Here is a 22145-nt window from a genome sequence, read left to right on the forward strand (position 1 = left end):
CTGTTATAAATTAAGCTTGAATAGACATGAAAATAAAAATGAGAATAAGAATTAAAAGTGCTAAGTAGATAGATAGATATATACATGATATATACATGCGTGCAGGTGGTGATCAGTGCCAAACATGGAATGATGCAGTGAACACAGCGTAGGGTCATGTGTTAGTGGTGGGAACAGTCATACGGTTATTGTTCATGTGTTCAACAGCAGAGGGGAAGAAACTGTTCTTATGGCGAGAGGTTCTGGTGCGAATGGACCGGAGCCTCCTGCCTGAGGGGAGCAGGTCAAACAGACTGTGTCCAGGGTGAGAAGGGTCAGCTGTGATCCGAGCTGCACGTCCCAGTGTCCTGGAGGTGTACAGGTCCTGCAGAGATGGGAGTCTGCAGCCAATCACCTTCTCAGCAGAGCGCACAACACGCTGCAGTCTCTGTTTGTCCCTGATAGTGGCTCCAGCGTACCACACGGTGATGGAGGAGGTGAGGATGGACTCGATGATTGCAGTGTAGAATTGCATCATCGTCCGTGTTGGCAGGTTGAATTTCTTCAGCTGCCTCAGGAAGTACATCCTCTGCTGGGCTTTCTTAATGATGGAGGTGATGGTGGGCTCCCACTTCAGGTCCTGGGTGATGGTGGTACCCAGGAAGCGGAATGAGTCCACAGAGGTGATGGGGGTGTCAGTCAGGATGATGGGGGGGAGTGGAGCTGTGTGCTTCCTGAAGTCCACAATAATCTCCACTGTCTCCTGGGCATTCAGCACCAGGTTGTTGTGGCTGCACCAGGACACCAGACGTTCAACCTCCCTCCTGTAGGCAGACTCATCCCCGTCCGAGATGAGTCCAATAACGGTGGTGTCATCTGCAAACTTGATTAGCTTGACAGACTGGTGGGTGGAGGTGCAGCAGTTAGTATACAGGGAGAAGAGCAGGGGAGAAAGAACACAGCCCTGAGGGGAGCCGGTGCTGATGGTCCGGGAGTCCGAGACATTCTTTCCCAGCCTCACATGCTGTTTTCTGTCTGTCAGGAAGTCAGTGATCCACCGGCAGATGGGATCAGGCACATTCAAAACAAAAATGGTAAACAAAAAAGGTAACAAAAAATAATTTCCCCCAGGGATCAATAAAGTATTCTGATTCTGATTCTGATTCTGATTCATCTGGGAAAGCTTGCCTCGGAGATGGTCTGGAAGGATGGTATTGAAGGCAGAGCTGAAGTCCACAAACAGGATCCTGGCGTAGGTTCCTGGGGAGTCCAGATGCTGCAGGATGAAGTGTAGGGCCATGTTGATGGCGTCATCTACAGACCTGTTGGCTCTGTATGCAAACTGCAGGGGGTCCAGGAGGGGGGCCGTGAGGGTCTTGAGATAGGAGAGAACCAGGCGCTCAAAAGACTTCATGACCACAGATGTCAGAGCCACGGGTCTGTAGTCATTTAGTCCAGTGATCCTAGGTTTCTTGGGGACAGGGATTATGGTAGAGGACTTGAAGCAGGCAGGCACATGACATGCCTGCAGTGAGGAGTTGAAACTCCTTAATGCCGCTCGGACGTCATGCTCCGCGATGTACTGCTACTTCCGTAAACTCGATGATGTCGACTGCGCATGCTCTGAACATGTCCCAGTCGCCGTCGTTGAGTGCGTCCTGTAGCGTAGCTTCTGATTGGGCAGTCCACCGTTTTACCTCCCTCGTGGTCACATCTTCCCGCCGTATGTTTTGTTTATACTGGGGAATGAGGAAGATGGCGTTGTGGTCAGACTTCCCAAAAGCCGGGTGTGAGACAGCTTTGTAGCCCTGCTTGTATGGCGTGTAGCAGTGATCCAAAATACGATCCCCTCTCGTTGGACACGAGACATGCTGGTAAAAGTTTGGCATGACTTGTCTGAGGTTCGCTTTATTAAAGTCTCCTGCTACAATGAGGGCTGCGCCCGGGTCCTTGTTTTGAAGCGAGCTCAGCACATCATGTAATTCGGACAAAGCCATACCTGTGTCCGCTTGGGGTGGGATGTAGACCACCGTGGCGATGACTGAGGTGAACTCACGGGGCAGATAGAAAGGGCGGCACTTAATGCTCAGGAACTCCAGATGTGGCGAGCAGCCGCTGGAAAGAGTAGAAATGCTCCTGGCATCACACCACTTTCTGTTTACCATGAAACACATTCCTCCACCTTTGGTTTTGTTTGACTCTGCCGTTCTGTCCGCGCGGAGCACAAAGAATGAATCCGACGGAGTTACAGCCTGGTCCGGCACGGTGGGGGTCAGCCATGTCTCCGTGAAGCACAGAATGTTGCAGTCCCTCATGTCACGTTGGAAGGTGACCCTTGCTCTTAGGTCATCGAGCTTGTCCTCCATGGATTGTACATTGGCCAGTAGGATGCTGGGCAGTGGTGCGCGATGTGCCTGCTGTCTCAGTCTATTCCTAATGCCAGCGCGTTTCCCTCGGCGCTTCTTTGTTCTGCACCTCGGATGAGCGGCCCGTCCTTTGTTGTTCTCCGCGCCGCGTAGAATCTCTGGCGGCAAGGAAGGATCGGGTTTAAAAGTGTCCAAGATTAGATGTGCAACCTTGGCACCGATGTTTACAAGTGATACGCTGTCGTATACTATAAGACTAGAGGACTGGAGAATGCCATGTTGCATAATGTTAGCAGAAGACAGGCTGCAGTATAGACACAGCAGAGGCCTCCCCAGCGGCAAGGTCCAATCAAGCAGACAGCACAGGAAAACCACTGACAGAAGTTAAGGACACAGCAGTGCAGCCTTCTTTCTTCTCTTTCTAAAGAAATGGCACGAGTCACAGGCTCTGGAGCAGAGTATTGAATGTCCAAGTGTGTGTTAATCTGTTTGGGATTTGAAATAATTGATGGCGGCGCTTTGTGCTTGCGGCTAAACAACTTCACTTAGCACATGACTAATTACAGACAGTGTTTGTCGGGATGTGACAGTCTTATACGCCTTTGCAATAATAGCAGAAGAGGTCAGTGCCAGCATTAATACAGCAGCTAGAGATAACCTTCAGTCCCTGCAGAGGACTCGCACACAATTAGCTGTGCGCCTTATCGGCTCAATGACAAGTCTCCCTTTCTGCTCTGACTTTTTCTTTTTATCACACAATTAAATAATTTAGTTGTTTTAACTTGAAAGAAAACAGATTCTCTGCCCATCCCATCTCCCCGGGAAAAAAGGAATGATGCATTAATATAATGAGGAGGCTCCAGTTTAACGTAACGACAGATGTGGGCCAGGCTCTACATCTGGTGAAGAATTTAATTTGGAATGGGAGGGTCCTTTTGCTCTGATTTTCAGATGTTATCATTTCATTTAACCTTGCTGTGAATGAGCCTGCCTTTAATGTTGGGATGTGTGCATGTTGTGACATTTATGGGGAGGGCTCGTGGATCTCTTGTAGGCCAAGACAGGACTTCCAGAATAAGCCACAGACTGTATATGAGAGAGAAGAGAAGCTGATGGGGAATTTTAATGATCCACAGGGTGTGGATTCTCTGGGAGCAAAAAGAACTCCAGTCCTACAAGAAAATAATCGTACCGCTTAGGTTATGATCCCAACTACTAGATTCAAGTCCTGTTAAATATCATATGATGGGATATGATTTGTAATTTGTGGTCACAATAAAGCAGGGTATACTTTAGTGTGGTCTAACCCTAACCCCTGTATTTCTCAGTCTGATCCACCTTTTTTATAACATCTGCTTTCAAAACACAAAAATAGTGATTCTTCAGCTCAAGGCTTCAAATCAAGACCTCACAGTGGCAGCGTCTATCTTTTTTACACAGTCTACAGCACGTATGGCGTTATCCATAGTTCTCCCCTAAGTGCATCTCCAAACCCACAACCCTGCTCTCTTTGTAGCCAAAGAGCTATGCAAATTAACATAAACGGCACATTTTTTTACTTAAGATGCGGGTTGCTTCATTTTTCTCTTGTCATTTAATAATTAAGTCCTTTAAATTTAATGTTCCATAAGTGCATGTGAGTTCTTGCTTGTGCTTTTGTTGAATCTGTGGGATGCATGAATGTAAATTTCTCTGTAAGCACACAAATACACGCACATTAAGCTACATTTCATTTCACATCTAAATGAACTGTCTGTTATTCACAGAGTGATTCATATATCACATATTCCTGTCTTTTCACCAGTTGTGTGTTGCTGCTGTCTGCCTGAATGTCATTTTAAACACCCTTTTTAAAGATGAGAGCTTTTCTCCTTACCATCTTCTGCAGGTGAGCGTGTGTAGATGAGAGATTACTGTCATGGAATATCAAGCGCTGATTTACTGTATAATAGATTCAGAGATGATGCCTCCTGCTGTCCTGCCACCTGTTCTGTCACCCGAGAGCCGCACACATCCACGGCTTGTTTACCAGCACACGGCACTCCAGAACACAAGCACATCCCTATTAACCAGTCAAAGACTACCAGGAGCAGCTCAAATGCACAAAAGCGTGAGACGGCACAGCATTAGCTTGTTCGCACACTCCCTGTGATTAGATAAAAGAAAAGGGAATGGCTTGTGACTGTAGCTCTGAGAGTCTGTCCATCCAGCTTCAGTATCAACCTGTCTTGAGTCCTCAATGTGTGGCAGTGATGAAGTGCCTCAGCCGGCCTTCTGTGCCTCCGCACTGAAAAATGAAGTCATTAGTTGTAGAGGGAGAGGAGCTTAAGTTCGCGGGCACGCTATAAGCCCTTCCACACTTCCCGTGCGCTCAGCACTGGCCTTAAAAGAACAGTCTGTCTTAATCAGAGTCCAGTCCACACAACACTTCCACCAGATGCTTTTTTATTAACAAAATGACATTCTCACCATTTCATGAGTAAATGAGGCAGAAAGAGAAAAGATTAAGGAAGTCAAAATCAAACAGGGCATTGAGTTTCTTCTCACACTAACCTTTGTCACTCATTTCTGTCTTTAAGTATGCTTATTGCTCCCATTGTTTTTTCCTTGTCACGTCATATGGTTTTTATATGACCTTTACAGTTTACAGCTTTAGTTTGCTCCACTAGATACGAGAGTGTAGAAGAGGAAGCACTCTGTCTCCTAACCTGCCTTTAGGCACTACTTAGTTGTTGACTCACAGAGCTGAAGTTACTTCCAGTTCTGTCTCTGGCTGTGCATGTCCACATGTACCCAAGATCCAAATTGTGTGTGTATGTGCGTGGGTGCAGTATATTGGTGCGAGTGTGTGCAATCGTACTGCTCAGTTCAGGCAGAAATGCTGCAGCCTGTCCAAAGATATTAACATCAAATGAAGCGCTCACCTTTCAGTTTCAGAATGTTTGTGGCTTACTGCTGGTTCAGATAGTGTGATGTACTGACAACATTTAGAGATGGGTACAAAATGGTCTTTGATGGGGATTTTTTTTTACTAAATGTATAAAGATTACTCCCACTGAGTGAGAACCTCCCAAAACAAGGGAAAGATCTGACATTAAATGATTAATGTGAGTGAGACCCACAAGTGACAGCTTCTCTCATCCCCTCTCTCCGTTAACCTTTGGTCTCTTCATCTCTGTCTCGACAGATTCAGTAATCATGTATGATGCAACAAGGGTGCTGTCTCCGAAAGATGGTGCAAACGGTTTGGCCCAGCCGGTTGTCCCTGGAGCAGGAGCGGGAACAGCTGTAGGATCTGGAGGGCCAACTGCAACTACAGTGCTGCAAGCTAAAACTGAAGAGGGGCAGTCAGTTAAGGAGGAGGAGGAGGAGCCCAAAGCAGAGCCTGTCCTGGTGAAGAAGCCCCACAGAGAAATTCTGGACCATGAGAGGAAGAGGAGGGTGGAGCTCAAATGTATGGAGCTCCAAGAGATGATGGAGGAGCAAGGGTAAGTAAAGAACAAATAGTAAAAAAACAACAGATAAGATAACAGTACTAAGTTGGTCGAAAATAACTTGATTATTGACCCTGAGGGAATGATTATATAGGGTACAATGATAGTCCTGAGTGTTATATTATTATAGTCCTTTATTTATAATTTAATTTGTTTGGAGACCTTTTTTAAGTTATTTGAAGAGCTGAGTAAGTTTAGGTTGCCATGGTTAACACTAAAGTAATTTTTAGACAGCACAGATTACACAGATTACAAAACAGAAGATAGAAATAAGGTTAAATAAATAAGGTTACGGGTAAGAATGTGCTTGCATTCATAGTTAGTCACATGTGTAGCATGAATAAAACCAGAGTTGTCGAGGCAACTAGATTTATTAAACTAGACTGGGAGCTGATTTGCTAGGCTTACAGTGCCTTAAGCATTTACAAAGTTGCATTAATAAAGAAATAACTCAATCTAAACCTAATCAAAGAGAAGTTTAATATTTGGTCTATTGATTTGCACTGGGCTTATTTGTTAGAAGGTTCAGTCGTTAGTAAGAAAATTCCCCAAGGAAGCCATCTGTTGAAGTCAAACTAAAATATTACCTGCAGAAGAGTTACAGTTTCAGTGGTAAGGCACAACTTTGACTTTGAGGGAAAATTGTTTCCACTTCCAGCTTGCATTGCACTTTTTTCAAGTTTTACTACTGCTCATTGGTCAGTTAGCTTAGTGCTCATTGGCCAGTTAGTGTTTGTCGGAACGTTGCCATCTTTAATGCAAACTGCAGGCAACTGCGGCAATCTCCTTATGAGCAAACTAATTTGTGAAAGGCAGCAGTCACTTGCCAACCAATATAAATATAATTTTTCCCTAGTTACGGTTGTTATGCACTCACCACCTGGTTGCTAGGTCTTTGTGACTGGGGCCAAAAAATATCATAGAGCTATTAGATGGGAGAATACTACAATGTAGTTGATATTTTATTTTCAGCTCAATACATGTTTTTCTTGGACAATTTTCTTACTAATGGCTGAAATTTAAAACAAATTAATTTTTTAAGACCAAGAGCAGAGATTGCCAAGAGGTCTCTAGGCCTGTGTGGCTGAAGCCTTACCCCTTGAATCCAGCAATCTATATTGATCCAAGTTTTCTTTTTTTAAATTATCTCCCTTCGTGTTGAAGCATTTCTTTATTATTTCTGCAACAGTACTTAGCTGCTCTTGTTCTTGGCTGCTATTTTTTTCCAAGTCCTGTAATTTGACTCGATATGCTGGCAGCAGGTTGGCAATATGAGCTATGTCTTCTAAATCATGGGAGACAATTTTGTGAGCTAAACGCACAAATAAAAGTGGAACTGCTCTTGATTCAGCTGAGCGAAAGGTTGTGTTTGGCTTTGTAAGGAAGCCCACATGTGATGCATGTGTATTCAAACTAGAGTCCAATCTGAAATGCTTGCGTAGGCAAGTCGGATGGAAAAAAAAGAGTTGCTCTTGGGTTTTGATGTCAACTGACATTACCTTTTTCAGAGAAACGGTAGTTGTTTATCTGTTTTTCACAATGCAGTTATTGGGATGCTGGTTGGAGTGCAAGCCATAAAGGCTTTTGTGTAGCACAGAGCCTGACATTGACAGGTATGTACCTGTAGGGGTGCTGAGTTCACAAGCTGCACCAGAACATTACATTCAGACACCGTAACCTGCCAGAAGTCATTTTCATCATAATATTGGGAGGATGAAAAAAAAAACTATTCTCTCTGGAAGAGTGGAGTAAACTTAAGGAGCTGTGTTTTTGTGAGGAAATGGTGCATAACAATGTGTTTTTATACTTTTATCAGCATGCTTTGGAAATGTTATCAGTCACAGTGCTCTGTCGTGACACAATTGAATCATATTATTCTTTTATTCTCATTTTTAAAACAGGCATTATTGTGAGACACTGAATTAAACTGCAGTCCTTCTTGTAAGAGGTTGCTCTGAAACCTCTAAAGATAGAGCTAAAGATAACTGTTTCTTGGCATAAGAAGGGTTCAGGGTGCAGGACCTGGGTGCTTCCTGATTGGCCGGGTGCCCCAGTTAACATAATTGGCAGCATTAACAATTAGCAGCCCAGCGAAGAATCATGTATTTGCTTTAAGGTCTCCTGATTTCTGGTTGGGTGCCTGTGGAGACACAGGGAGGTGTTGAAGGGCCTTGTCATGGGTGCCAGGGGATTGTACACTGTTCCCAAGCCAACAGTGGGAGTTAGTTAGGGAAGGTAATCATGCATGCATATAGGCTGCATCCCAATTCAGGGTCTGCAGCCTTATGGGCCGCATTTTAAGGCCGATTATGTCACAGCGACGCGACGAAGGTTGTCCCAATTCAAGGGCTGCTCGAAATGCGGCCTCAAATGTGTCCTTCATTTCCCTGAATTTTAAGGATGTGGTGGTGTAGACTTCGTGGCCCAACATATCCCAGAATGCATAGCGCTGGGTGTGGATAATTTTGCCGGAAAAAAACGGCGGATGAGGGGCGCCCGAAGAGTAAACTTTGAGTAAGTACTGAATATTATGTCACTTATTTATGTGCAAATGTTTAATAAGAAAGACCATTAAAACATTACTGTTGGCCACATGTCGGCAAAGTTATGTGACATTAGTGACGTTTGTACTAACTTGGTTTTAAAGCCTTTACTTTAAAATATACGCCGTCCAATAGCTGACCTTAATCTTACAGAGAATGATCAAAGCTCATGTAGAAACAAACAAACAAATGAACAAAAGATTTTCTCCTTCATTTCTGTCAAACAAAGCTGTATGAAACGTTTCCAGCTGTTAGTATCATCGTTGCTAGGCAACCTGGGCAGCGCGACGGAGGCTAGACCGTCCCATTTTACAAGCCTCGCACTTCCGGCCTTAGCGGTCTTTGAGTACGCGGCCCTTGTGGGCCGTTAAGGCTGCGTACTTTTAGGCTGCAGACCCTGAATTGGGATACAGCCATAGAGATGTAGCAATTCAATCACCCACCCATTTCTGCTTCCCAATGTTGCCACTGAGTTGAATTTTACTCAGCTAAATGTGTTACAGCCATAGGGATAGTTAGCTCAGAACGCAGGACAGCCCAGCCGAGTCCATTTCATTAGCATCCAGCAAAAGTTAGGAAGAACCATGGAAACTGTAGAGATGGCAGACAGCCCTTATCAACAATCTCAGTGCTTCTCCCTGGCGTGTTTGCTCACACACGCACACACATACTGTACACACATGCACACTGCTGCTTGAATAACTACAGCTCGCAGCCAAACTCCAGGCGAGACCATAATTAATGATGAGCTCTGTGATCCTGTGTCAGTGCAGAGAAAACTCACTTTCCCACTGATACCTCGTGACATTTTACTCACATCACATTTGTCATTTACAGAAAGCTGACTAATCCATGATGTATTAGGGGTGAGTGATCCAATTGAATGAAAGGCAATCGAATTAGAGAGGGATTTTTTGTTTTTTGTTTTTTTGGGGGGGCTTAGTGTTGATATGAGAGGTGGCAGGCACATTTGAATGCTAGAGTGAGGAATCTTTTATCTGGCTAAGTATTTACATGAATTAAATCAATGCACTGGGTGGTTTTTATTTTTATTTTTTTTAAGGTGAAGCTGGATTGTACTGCCACTCATTTTTGTGCTCGTCCCTCGTTCCCTGAGCGTAACTGCTCTTGTCAGCCTGCGAGGTCTCATTAAGTCTGTAGGGTAATAGTAAAGCCACAGCAGATTGATGAAGCTGAAGGACAGCTACTGAGGATAGACAGAGGGGGTTACACACTTGCCATCTGTCAAGGTCTACTCATCTCCTGGCCTGGAGAAGATGTAATAGGTCCCAGTTTGAGAAAAGAGCCACAATGTCTACTGGAGTGGTGTAGTGGCACGCAGCAGCTTGGCAAATGATGACAGCACGCAAGGAGACAAGACATTCGCACTGACGGGCTCCACTGTGCTCGTCTGACTGCACGGCCTCGGCTGGCACACGGTCGCACATGAAGGATGGCGACCACTCAGCTGAGTGTTAAAGCAAGCCCTGGATGGACTCAACTCATCTTGTTAAGCTATAATCAAAGGAGAATCCCATTTGGCAGCTTGGCTCAGCACAGCTACCCGTGCCTCTCCAATTTCTAATGTGCCTCTTTAAATGAGAGAGCGTGTGTGCAGGATTAAGGGATAGAGCAGGGGATGAAACACAGGGATAGAGAGGCAGAGCAATGCCAGGCATTAGACACAATTAAGATGGTGGCTGGAGTCTGTTTTCATTTGTAGTGGATTTAAGCCACGTCACCCTCGAATCCTGGTTTTGACTGAGGACGGGGTGAAGGATTAGGCTCAGGGGAAGGTTGGATGGCAGCACCCCCCATCCCATTTCCCTAGCTTTGCCAGCACATGGCAAGACACTCCCCTCCTCCCTTTCCGCACAGCCCCCAGCTCCTCTCCGAAGATAAACCCAGGATAAATGGTCTGTCGTGAGTGATGGCCTCACCCCGGGAGCCAATTAGACAGGCTCAGCGAGTGCATTCATTTAGCTACCCAAGGCTTGGCAGCATCTCGCATTTATTGGTACATTGAGTGCTCCATCACTGCATGGTGCATCGCCTTTTCATGTATATGAGATGGGCTAGAGGTTACATATATCATATATGTGACATATGTCTGGAAGAGCACAAGAGGCACGGTCTGTTAGAGTAGCTCCTGTAGGCGATAGAACATAACTTAAGCTCTATCAGCATCCCATCCGTCTCCCATCAAAGAATATTGATGTACTGAATATGTCAAACTAATGCGTAGTGTCTACTTCTAATCAGCTCTAGGTGCCACATAATAATACGCCTGGCTGAATGATTTTGATCACAGTGGCTGCTCTGTATGCAAGGGTCCAGACTCTATTTCAGGGGTGTTTTTCCATGCTAACCGAGGCATAATAATCATGCATGGTTTGAACTCCTGTGGTGTCTGAGCCTTTAATGAGCTCTCTTCACAGGCTTCACTCAAACTACATGGTCACACACACACACCCAAAAAACCCACACAGGAGCTCCAAGCTCCATATATGTGTCAGTACATATGAATGTTGAGAGACACCAAGATAACGTTGAAAGTGTGTGCTAGGCTTGTGCATGCACCAAGATGCCGGTGCAAGAAATATGTCTTACCGCTTCGCCAAGCAGAAACAATAGATGCGCTTGTGTATTGAAAAATGAATATCTGTTTTAAAGTCAAGTAGAGAGGTCTGGTCCAACATAAACAACATAAGGAACAACACAGCTAAATTTGAGTATTATATGTTGATACAGGCATACAAGTGACCCAAGGCAGAACAGTAAGAAGAGGAAGCTTTATATTAGCTGAGAGCGAACTTGGAGCGTTTTGGCTGCTTCCATTGTGATGTAACATCTACAGTGACACTTTTTTAATTGCAAGAGATGTGAGCAGCCCGGATCTTATTAAGAGAGCTTCTCTCAGAGCCTTTGAGGCCAGAGCAAATAATTATCTCTCTCTGCTCTGATGGAGCTTTTCCTGCAAGCCAAAGCCTGCGTCATAAGACACAAGACGATAAGTGTGTGTCCTGGAAGACCAAAAAAAAAAAAAACACTGGATGGGAAAACATCTCAGGGTGAATGGCCCATTTTATAAATTGTAACAAGAGGGGCTCTCAAGGCAATAAAGAAGGTCTGTGCTAGACAAAACAACTTCAAAACCTGTTGTTGTAGAAAGGAGAAGATGAGCAATCAGAAATGGTGGATTGTGCTGCTCCAGCCATTGAGCTGCTTACACTGTGGAGGAGGTGAAGAGGGCATCTTTATAAAGTGGGAAAAAGGTGTACTTGTTCTTTGCTGCCCATTCTCTCTGGTTTATGTTAAATCTGTTATCTAACAGAAAATTTATGGCTGCAGAGAGCATCAATTGAAAAGCCTCTCTCCACTTGAGAGTTAAACTATTTCACTGTGGCACTCCGTAGGTCATTTTAATTCTACCCCTGAAATAGAAATGTGGGGGTGTTCAGGTTTGGTTTCCCATGTTCCCAGAGCCATTCAATCTTACTAACTACACTGGCATCGCTTTTTTTTCTGTAGCTTTGCATCAGAATTGATGGCTGAAAAGTTTCATAGGCATATAGCAGCACCTGGGGACGACTTGTAGAGAAAAGCTCTTCAGATAACAAAGTCGGAGACATTGCCAGCAGTCAGGAATGAGAACACGGGCACTTCACGCAAAGGCACTCCTCATCAAATCGATGACTATCAACATAAGGACAGTCTAGGGGCCAGAGCTATTCATTTTCCAGGAACGTGAGTTAATGAGTGAAACCTGTAAGTGCTCAGAGCTGTTTAATCACTCTAATCAAGATCTTTAATCGTGGTGATTTTTTTATTGCTGGGTGGCGGGCAGGCCTCTCGCTCTGATCGATGTCCCCTGTCTGTTTCCGCCCAAATCACTGGAAGTTTGCATGCCATAGGCCAGGGGTTCCCAAACTTTTTTTGCCAGGCCCCCCTTTGTTTTACAAGAAAAATGTCCCCCCCCCCCCCCCCCACACACACACACACACACATGCACGCCCAAACACATCCTGTAACCACACACACCCATATTTTGCTCCACTGCGGTTTATTTCGCACCTCAAACATTTAGTAAACAATTAAGTAAATACAAGTAATCTGCAATAAATTACAGGTAGTAAGAAGATAAACTACTAACTCTTTTATGCTATGTCCACGGGTATTTTTGAAAACGCAGCTGTTTCTATGGTTTGGACCTTTCGTCCACATGTTAATGCCGTTTTGAATCACAGAAAACTGAGATTTTTTAAAACTCCTTTTTTACGTGCACGTGTGGACAAGGAATACAGAGTTTGTCAACGTCAAAGATATGTGCCTTTTTTCACGTCACGCTGTGCGCCACGTTATTGTTTACATGAGAAGAATTGCAGAATGGCAGATATTCAGATTAACAGTAATAATAATAATAATAATGGATTGGATTTATATAGCGCTTTTCAAGGCACCCAAAGCGCTTTACAATGCCACTATTCATTCACTCTCACATTTAGGGATGGGTACCGGTGTCCGGTGCCATGATGGCACCGGTTCTGACATAAACGGTAGTAACCAGACCGAAAAGCAGCGCACATTTCGGTGCTTTATTTCGGTGCTTTTTTTTCCCTGAGCTGTGATACACTTCTAGCCAATCATTTTACGTTTCCGAGGATAGTAGGCGGGGCCAGGTACGTACGTTCAGTTAGAGCAGAGCTACAGATTAAAAATGTCCAAGGCGAAGCGGTCAAAAGTCTGGCTGTACTTCACAGCAAAATATGCAAACTCAGCAGCCTGCAACAAGTGCTTTAAGCTGATACTGTGATACTGTCAAAGGAGGTCACACCAAGAATCCGATTAAACAGCTGGCGACGCATAGCGTATTTTTTAAAAGCCGAGAAATGCGCCGTATTTGATAGCTTGCTGCGAGACCTCACACCGTGCACGTCGGGTGGGTTGCCAGTTATCGGACCCGGAGCAACATCCCCCAAAAACCCGAAGAATAGAGTCCTGGCCCCTAGCCCTGCCAGTGTAGCAGAAATGATGAGGATGATGATGCAGCAGCAGCCGTTCTTCTCTGCATGAGTAGCTTCATGTTGTTCGTATGTAATTTACGTTGAGTAGGCTAACCACGTTATTACATTAATGCATGTAAGGTGAACTAGCAAACATCATCATAGCTACATGCGGCTGTCTTCTTGTTTGATGGCAGATACTCCCTTCACCCTGGCCAAAAAGGCTAAAATGACCAAAGAAAAAGTGGGAAACAGTTAAACATGAGAGGTTTTTGGACAAAGTTTGTGTTTTTTCCATTGTTTAAGCACTGCTTCCAGCCAAGAGTGATGCCATATATGCCACATAGCTGCAGAAAAGGCACACATTGTTATCTTTTTACAAAAAAAACCAGCTGAACATGAGAGGTTTTTGGACAAAGTTTGTGTTCTCCATTCTTTAAGCACCGGTTCGAGCACCGTTTAAGCACCGGCACCGTTTCAAAAGTACCGATTTGGCACCGGTATCGGATAAAACCTAAACGATACCCATCCCTACTCACATTCAACTCTCACAACCGGGGGAACAAATCGTGGCAGGATCAGCCTGATATTATTTTTATCCCAGTTTAATTTTACAGTATAAAGAGCTAACATCTCCAAAATGTCAGGAGTAGTTAGTTATTATAACAAGTGTTTGTGAACTAAAAATCAAGAATGTGGGATACTGTTTGTCCGTGATTTGAAGAGCCCAGCCCGTGCTCCCGACGAAGGGAAAATCAATTCTGCAGGGGAGACCTACTTTGGCACTTGTGCAGGTGAAGCCAAAGGGAAGATATGCTTCACCATATTTTCTAGTCTTTGGCTTAGAATGAAGTTGGTTTGGAAACATATTCAGCGATGCTTCATCTCCTGCTTTGCGTTTCTGTGGGAGCCCCGTCAAAAACCTGTCCATTATGCTAGCAGTGTCCAAGTGCTTTTTTTCCCTTTTTTTTTCCTTTTCATACCACGCCCCCCCCCCTGCAATGGCTCTGCAGGGGGGCAGTTCCCACACTTTGGGAAGGTCTGCCATAGGCAATGGGCCTTCACTAGATGGCCTTCGTTTGCATCAACTTGGCTAACTGGCTCCTGGACGGTCTCACCTCATATTCATATATGCAGAGAGATGAAAATACACAAGCGACATGCTCAGTTAAACAGTCATTTGAATTCCGTGTTGCTCAGCCTGGCTGGGAGTGACCAGCCATTGCTCAGCACTGTGTCAGAACAGATGGTGTGTGAGGAAGAAATTAGCTACACCTTCACAGCTGCAAGAAGGGCTAATTGTGTGTAGAGAGAAGGAATGTGTTGTTTCAGTCTAAAAGCTTTTGACAAACATCTAGTAATATCTAGTAAGTAGCTGTTTACACTGATTGATCTGAGCTCACAATAGATTTTTGTCTGTCTCTTGAAATGCAGCACAGAAGTCTGGTAATTTAAAAAGGAGTTTTTAACTTCTTTCTTTAAGCGCCCACCACTCACTAGTTTCCAGGAGGGATTCAGGTGCTGTGTGATTCAGGTGCTGTCTGAGATTCTGCAAGCCCCTACTTCTAAAATCTCAGGCTCTTTGTTAAAGCATCACCACTGCTGTGTACACACTCTCAGACTTTGGTTTGTAAGCTAGACCGATCAAACATTGCCTTTGCTGTGCTTCATACTGTGAAGCTGCACTGAGCTTCAGAATAGAGCAATTCAGCAGGAGGAAAGAGAAGGTGGGGTGGGGTGGGGGGGGGGCAGAAAGGGAAGCAGAGGGTCTGCAGGTTTTTCATTTCTTTATATTTTACTAGAAAAATTGGAAATAGGTAAAACGATTTATTGAAACATGCAAAAATAAATGGAGTTACATAGTATGTACAGTTGTGAGAAGTTATCCAGTCCAATCCTCAGACTTTTTTCTGTTTCCTGTTTATGGGCTCAAAGGCAATTTCAAAAAAAGACCTGCTCCTTGGTAGCAAAATATAAAGAAATGTAAGGTAGGTCAAGACTTTTGCACAGTACTGTATGTCATTAAGCACTTCAGCTTGATGAGTTCAAACTATTATTTTATTGCTTAAGCTAAGGTACCTGAGTAGCATCAGTCACCATCACCAATATGATCAGCACAATATGAAGGAGAATGGCTTACTTTGGCTGTGGCCTCTTTTTGGGCTAGCACACATTCACTCCCCCCACCACGCTTATACACTCTTCTTCGATCTGCAGCAGACAGCTGGGAGAACACTGGGACCGCTGTAGAGTTGTCACGTAGTGGCTAATGTATGGTGATGGATCCGGAGCCATGAATGGAAAGCCATGAATATAAACTGTATCTTTGTGGCCTCCATTGTGCTGTGTTGACAGCTGCTGGGTTGACAGATTGCCGTACAGCAGGACCTGATGGCGCTGTCACACCGAATGGCTTCTTCTCTGCTGGGCCATCTTCCAGCTATTTCAGCTCTCCATCGCACTTTTCCTAATCTCATTCTCCGCACCATCAGGGCACTGATAGCAAGTGGCTCAGAATACATGGCGTTGGCAGCTATATTTAATCTGAGAACGCAAACACTCATCTGATTAATGCTGTTTCCACGCTGAAATGAGCCACTGAATCCTTTTACAATCCAGTTTGGGAAAATGGTTCTGCCACAAGATGCATTTGAGGCAAAGATGAACCTATTTCTGTTACTGAGGTCCATCCATCCATCCATCCACTGTAAAAAATAAAAAAAATTTCTAATGGAAGACCTGAGGACAGCAGAGAATGTTAATACTTTTAAAGCCAAACTTAAAGCGCTATCTCTACCCTTTTACTTCGGCTCACACCTTTTAGGTGTTTTTTTTTACCCTGTTTTATTTATATATTGTGCTTTGTTATCTTATGTCTTCAGTTATACATTAACAGTCTATAAACAGTGACAAATACCACTGGATTGCATTCAGCTTCAAACAGAAAGAAAAAATATTACCTATTTTATTCTGTGATTTCTGTGTGGATTAATGAATGCATGCAACTGCAGAAAGTCGTAAGTCATACCACAGTTTGTACCATCCCTTTATTGTATCAGCCAATATCAGTGTTCAAACTTACAAAAAATTCTGATGTATCGGCATGCTGAAACTCTACGAAAGCTCCTTTGAAATTTTATTTTTAGATTTTAAATACACTGATCTAACAGCTTTCATTGGTGCAAATTATGATTTTTGTAAACTCCTGCAGCAGGGATGGTATTATGTTTTTGAAATGCGCTTATTTGCTTTCTTGCACACAAACATGAGAAGAATGATAAAATATCAATATGTTGCATACAAAGATAGGTAGGCCAACAATGTTGGCATCATCCATCCATCCATCCATCGATCCATCTTTTTCCGCTTTATCCGGGGCCGGTTCGCGGGGGCAGCAGCCTAACCAGAGAAGCCCAGACCTCCCTCTCCCTAGCCACCTCCTCTAGCCTATCCGGGGGAACACCAAGGCGTTCCCAGGCCAGCCGAGAGATATAATCACTCCAGCGTGTCCTGGGTCTGCCCCGGGGCCTCCTCCCAGTGGAACATGCCCAGAACACCTCACCCAGGAGGCGTCCAGGAGGCATCCTTGTCAGATGCCCGAACCTCCTCAGCTGGCTCTTTTCGATTTGACATCATTACTAAAATAAATATTGTATTACACATCACCCATTACTTTTCTTAAAACTAATGCACTACGTTACTTAATTATTCACTGGAGAAAAAACCTTAGGAATGGCCTGAGGCACATTGTCGTCTTAGTTTCCTAATGAGGATACATATATGAAGGTTTGAAGCCTGACTACTCATCACTGCTTCTGTTACCTGTTGAAGTTCAGGCTCGTTTTGGCATCCACAGCTATATGATCACCTGTGCAGATGATTGCAAAGAGCCAAAGCTCTGATGCCAGCATAATGCTATTGTTTCTGTACTGGGCGTAGTTTCTGTGCTACCATCTCTCTCTCATCCTTTCATACAATAAAATAAAAGTAATGTCCATATTTCCACTCCACAGTGACTTCCTAAGGCTGGTTAGGGACGTGGCTGGTTTGATTTCCTGTGCCATCACAGGAGGTTGAAACTGATTACTGGTAGGCTTCACTTATTCTAATTGAAATCAATTAATCTATTGATTTCTATTGAGCTGCCTCCATCCTCAAAGACCCCACATACCCTCAACACGGACTGTTCACACTTCTGCCCTCGAGATGAAGGTTTAGACGTGTGAAATCCAGAACGGCCCGGCTCAACAACTCCTTCCCCACTGCTATCAGACTCTTGAACAGCTGACCTACCACAATTGCAATTTGCACATACCTCACTTGTCTTTACTTACTTATTTTTGTAATTATTTATTTATCTTTCATTATTTTTATGCTTTTTTTTTTAATCTTTTTTATCGTAATGTCTTGTCTTATTTTATCCTTATTTATCTTGTTGCTTCAACTCTACCCAACTTGGCATTTGTGTATGGACAGCAAAGGAAGAATTTCATTGCACAGAGAAATGCTATTTCTTCTGTACACATTACAATAAACACTTTGAATCTTGAATCTTTGAATCTATTATCTTTGTGCTGCTGGTGCCTTTTGGAGCATTATCTTACAATTATTATGGCTTGCAGTGTGGTACAGACCATCTGCAGGAAGGTTGTCCTTTAGATTTCAGGATTGAAATTCTAGTATTTTATTAGTCTGTTACTTAGCACTAATTGGCCGTAGGGCTGGGCCATATTATACCGTTCATGGTAATACCGGTATTGTCATGGTCTGGGGTCAAGCGACCCAGTATTTGAGTTCCATGTATCTTCTGTATTCATTTGCACCACCATGTTTTCACGGTCAGTCTTTGCAGTGACCATCATAGTCTCTGAGTTTTCTTAGTTTGTCACAGTATTAGTTTTCCCAGTTTAGTTATAGTCTAGTCACGCTATCCCTGCTTTGTTTGTACACTTTGTCTTCAGCCATAATAAAGGCTTGCTTTCTGTTAAGTTCACTCCCGTCTACTCACTTGTGTACGCACCTGGGTCCATTACACACACCACCGCACGGCCTGTCTCTGCAGACTAGTGATGTTCGATTCGTGAACGAATCGTTCAATACTCGAGAATCACTTTACTGACTCGTGAATCATGATTCACAAGCCCAACTGACTCACTGACTCGTCCCTGTTGCTGTTAGCAAACTAATTCCATTAGTAGAAATATATCTAGCTTATAATTAAAATTGTGGGGGGGAAAACAACAGCCAGTTTCGTAACAAAAGCATTTCTGCCCTGAACTGGCAGAAAAAACCCTGAGTAGAAGCTCACATCAAGAAAATAGCTCCTCGGTTCAGAGTAGCATCGCGCTGCTAACATGCTAACAACACATTTGAGCTACTCACCCCCTCCCTTCCTGTGCTGAATCATAAGCATAAGCGAATCACTCAGGACTCGCTCACCCCCTCCCTCCTGTGCTGAATCATAGAGCGAACGAATCACTCACTCACTCACTAACCCCCTCCTGTGCTGAATCATAGAGCGAGCGAGCGAATCACTCATTCACCCCCTCCCTCCTGTGCTGAATCATAGAGCGAGCGAGCGAATCACTCATTCACCCCCTCCCTCCTGGCTCACAGCTTCTTCTTCTTCTTGGTTGGCAACCAATGTTAAGGCGTATTACCGCCCCCTGGCTCACAGCGCAGTGGACATTTAGATAAGAAAATATATAATTGACACACTTAAGGAAAATACTAATAAAATACAAATAAACAAAATAAATGTTTATTAAGCAATTTTGATAGGAAATTGCTTAATTTTAGAAATGTTTTTGCTCTTTTTTTCTCTACAAAATAGTTTTTTGTTTTTTTTTAATCATCCATCTTAGCAGTGGGATTTACATGAAAAGGGAAACAAATTAAGTTTGAGTGAAAATGTAAAATTTTTGCACTCTCTGGTCAACTGACTCAGTGAATCAAATGACTCAAAACTCCCGATTCACTTTGGTGAGTGACTCATTAACACTCGATTCAGTAAAAAGAATCAAATTTACCATCACTACTGCAGACCGTGACAGGTATAATGTTAGACAACGATAGGAAAATTAAATATCGCGATAGAATATGAGTAAAACGCACATGTGCAGTGCCTTTGTTTTCATACGCACATGGCCGATTGTTGAGTGAAACAGATGAACCAGAATTGGTTTGTAAAAATGGTGCAACTTCAGTGATGTGGAACTGGTTTGGTGTTTGTCCGTCAGATACACGACAAAGCACATTTTTTTGCAGAACATGCAAGCGGCCGTCGTTATTGTCGTATTTGTCAGACTAAGATGCTCTTAAATCTGGGAGTAATCTGGGTCCTAAACTCCGTATACTTCAGGTCAAACGAACACTGCAGCATCACTGAGAGTTAAAAACTGTCTAAATTCTTTCATCTTTAATAAAACGATCAGCATTGCTGCTTTACCAGGTGTAACTATGAAGTTTAACTTCCAGGCATCCATGAAAACAAAATTTTTTACATTTAACGGAGTTAGAAGTTAACAGGAAGCTAGCGGAAGTTAGCTCGCTAGTTACCTAAGCATGATATTGCATGTTCTGACTGAGAGATTTCTGAAAAAATTCAAACGTACAGCTCTGCTTTCACTTCCAACATAAATGAAGACAGGAAACTAAACAGCAGTGACGTTTGTAGGGTTACTGAAGTTGGGCTAGCTGGTATATAATGATGTGCTACGTGATCGCTAGCGACACAGCTACGTTAGCATAACATAAACGGTGAAGCTGGAGGACGAACACTTAACACTTTTCCACTTATAAAAGTTAACGTTAAGGTTCCTGATAGTTAGAGACAAATGCAATCGCATGGCAGGATGCTGTAAACGGACCAAACTTCAGTCAGGAGAACAACTGAGATAATCCATCCACAATACGAGGTTAGTCATTAATATACTGCAACAACATGGGAATAGAGCAGCTGCCAGAGAATTCAACATTAATGAACCAATGGTACAGAAGTGGAGGAAGCAAGAAGAATGAGTTTGCTAAAGTTTGATTTATCTGACTGCTTTGTTTCGCTTAATGTGCCTTATAATCCCGTGCACCTTATGGTCCGAAAAATACGTACTGCACACTGCAGTTTAATGTTGCAAAGCACCTCTTTTTAACTTCAGTGGATATTATACATGGTTATGCTCAGGATATGTCAGCCCATTTCTACTGGAAATGCCTTTTGGTTAAACTTTCAGCAAGGAATTTGCATTTGCACTGTTACATTTTTATAAAGCTTTAATGTACATAAAAACCAGCTTCTTGTTTAAGTGAAAATAAATGGAAGATTGTCTTTTTGTGCTAGTAATGTTGTGGAGTTGTATTTTGTCTCGCATCAATTATATCGTCAGTTATATCGTTATCGCAAATTTTCAAATATATATCGTGATAAATTTTTTTGGCAATATCGCCCTGCTCTAATTGGCCAATCACCAAATATGAAAACACCACACACCAGTAGGTTTAGATTCAAAGACACAATGAATGCAGTTTTACGGTCAAGGCAAGTATCTGTGTTTTTAGCTGTGTGGTAAATCTCGGTGGATTTCTGTGTGAGCACAGTGCTGGATCTCTTTCATTGTTCAACGTGACATAAACATTATAGTTGCTTATTAATACAAGTGGGTCCCAGTCAGTCTTCCTCTGTGATGTTTGGCTCTCGGCCACCATTTCACAGCTTTATTAATTCTCTCCCTTTTCACTCCCACCTCCAACCTTCTCTCTGGCTCTATAACTCATTACAGCTCATTACCACAGCCCAAGCTGAACTTGGAGATGGTTTAGAAGTTGGTGTGAATTTACCGGGAGATGGGCTTCGGCGCGCAGTGAAATTAAGAAGCCATGTCCTGTCAAGCACATGTTCTTGCACGGCTGATCTATGAGTATCTGTAGATTAAAACGGGACTTGTTCAGATAGGCTAGTTGAATTATTACTGTCTCCACTGTAGAGCTGTCACTGCTCCTACAGAGGCAGCCTGTAGTGCTACTGTGGCTGCTGCTTGTGAAATTTACAGACTGGGAGGATGTAGCCTAAAGCTGTATGCATAAACAGTTTTGCCTTTCTGATTTACTCTGTGCATTTTGTATTGTTACATTCACAATGAAATTAGAGCGTCATTACAGCACTGATCATTTTGCTCCTCTTCTTTTGCCCCTACTAACAGCCACAGCCATCTAAAAAAAAAAAAGCCAAATATGTTAGATTAAAAAATATGAATACAAATCTACAATATGACCGAGACAGTAATTGATTTTTCTGTGCCTCTGCAGAGATCCTCATTATTCTGTCTGTGTCAGCTGATAGAGAGCTCCACAAGCTGCTTGCAGTTACTCTCAGCTCAGTTGCGAGTCCCGGTGCTCACTTGCAGAATAAAACATGCAGTACTGGCCCGCCTGGGACCAGAGAGGTTGACAGTGAATCATCAGAATGTGCATAATTTGGCTGAGTGTAATTTTTGGTCAGGATGCAGTCAGAAGACAGCCTTTGCCATTTTTTCTGACTCTGTGTGATAGCGGGGCACGACACGCCTCCTACGCGAGCTTCTGGCAGTTATGACAGATAACAGTTAGTTTTGCCAGTTCCTCTGCTGCAATCGGTGCTGTTATTAAAGGCTGCCGTGTCACTGTTCACAGACCTTCACATAGACTCTGGTTAACACTGAGAAGAATTCAGATTCATCCTTGTTCGCTGACTGCTGAACCCGCTATTTAAAGCTGCGGATTACTGAT

The 22145-nt window shown here is 43.5% G+C and overlaps 1 protein-coding gene across 2 annotated transcripts in view; it reads left to right on the top strand.

Annotated features, from left to right (window-relative positions):
- The first annotated feature begins 5540 nt into the window (after positions 1-5540).
- The window catches only part of srrm3 (serine/arginine repetitive matrix 3), a 57746-nt gene continuing 41141 nt past the window's right edge, over positions 5541-22145 (top strand). Inside the window, exon 1 of one of the 2 annotated variants that reach the window (XM_085364316.1) lies at positions 5541-5833. In XM_085364316.1, the coding sequence (XP_085220442.1) occupies positions 5544-5833 (290 nt within the window). In that variant the 5' untranslated portion in view covers positions 5541-5543. The remainder of the gene's footprint in view (positions 5834-22145) is intronic. The other variant, XM_085364315.1, reaches the window with a different exon arrangement.

The sequence above is a fragment of the Diplotaxodon limnothrissa genome, linkage group LG10 (genome assembly GCF_057381915.1).
Source record: "Diplotaxodon limnothrissa isolate DT_005_m linkage group LG10, D_limnothrissa_male_GT1.1, whole genome shotgun sequence".
In the NCBI taxonomy this organism is placed as follows: Eukaryota; Metazoa; Chordata; class Actinopteri; order Cichliformes; family Cichlidae; genus Diplotaxodon; species Diplotaxodon limnothrissa.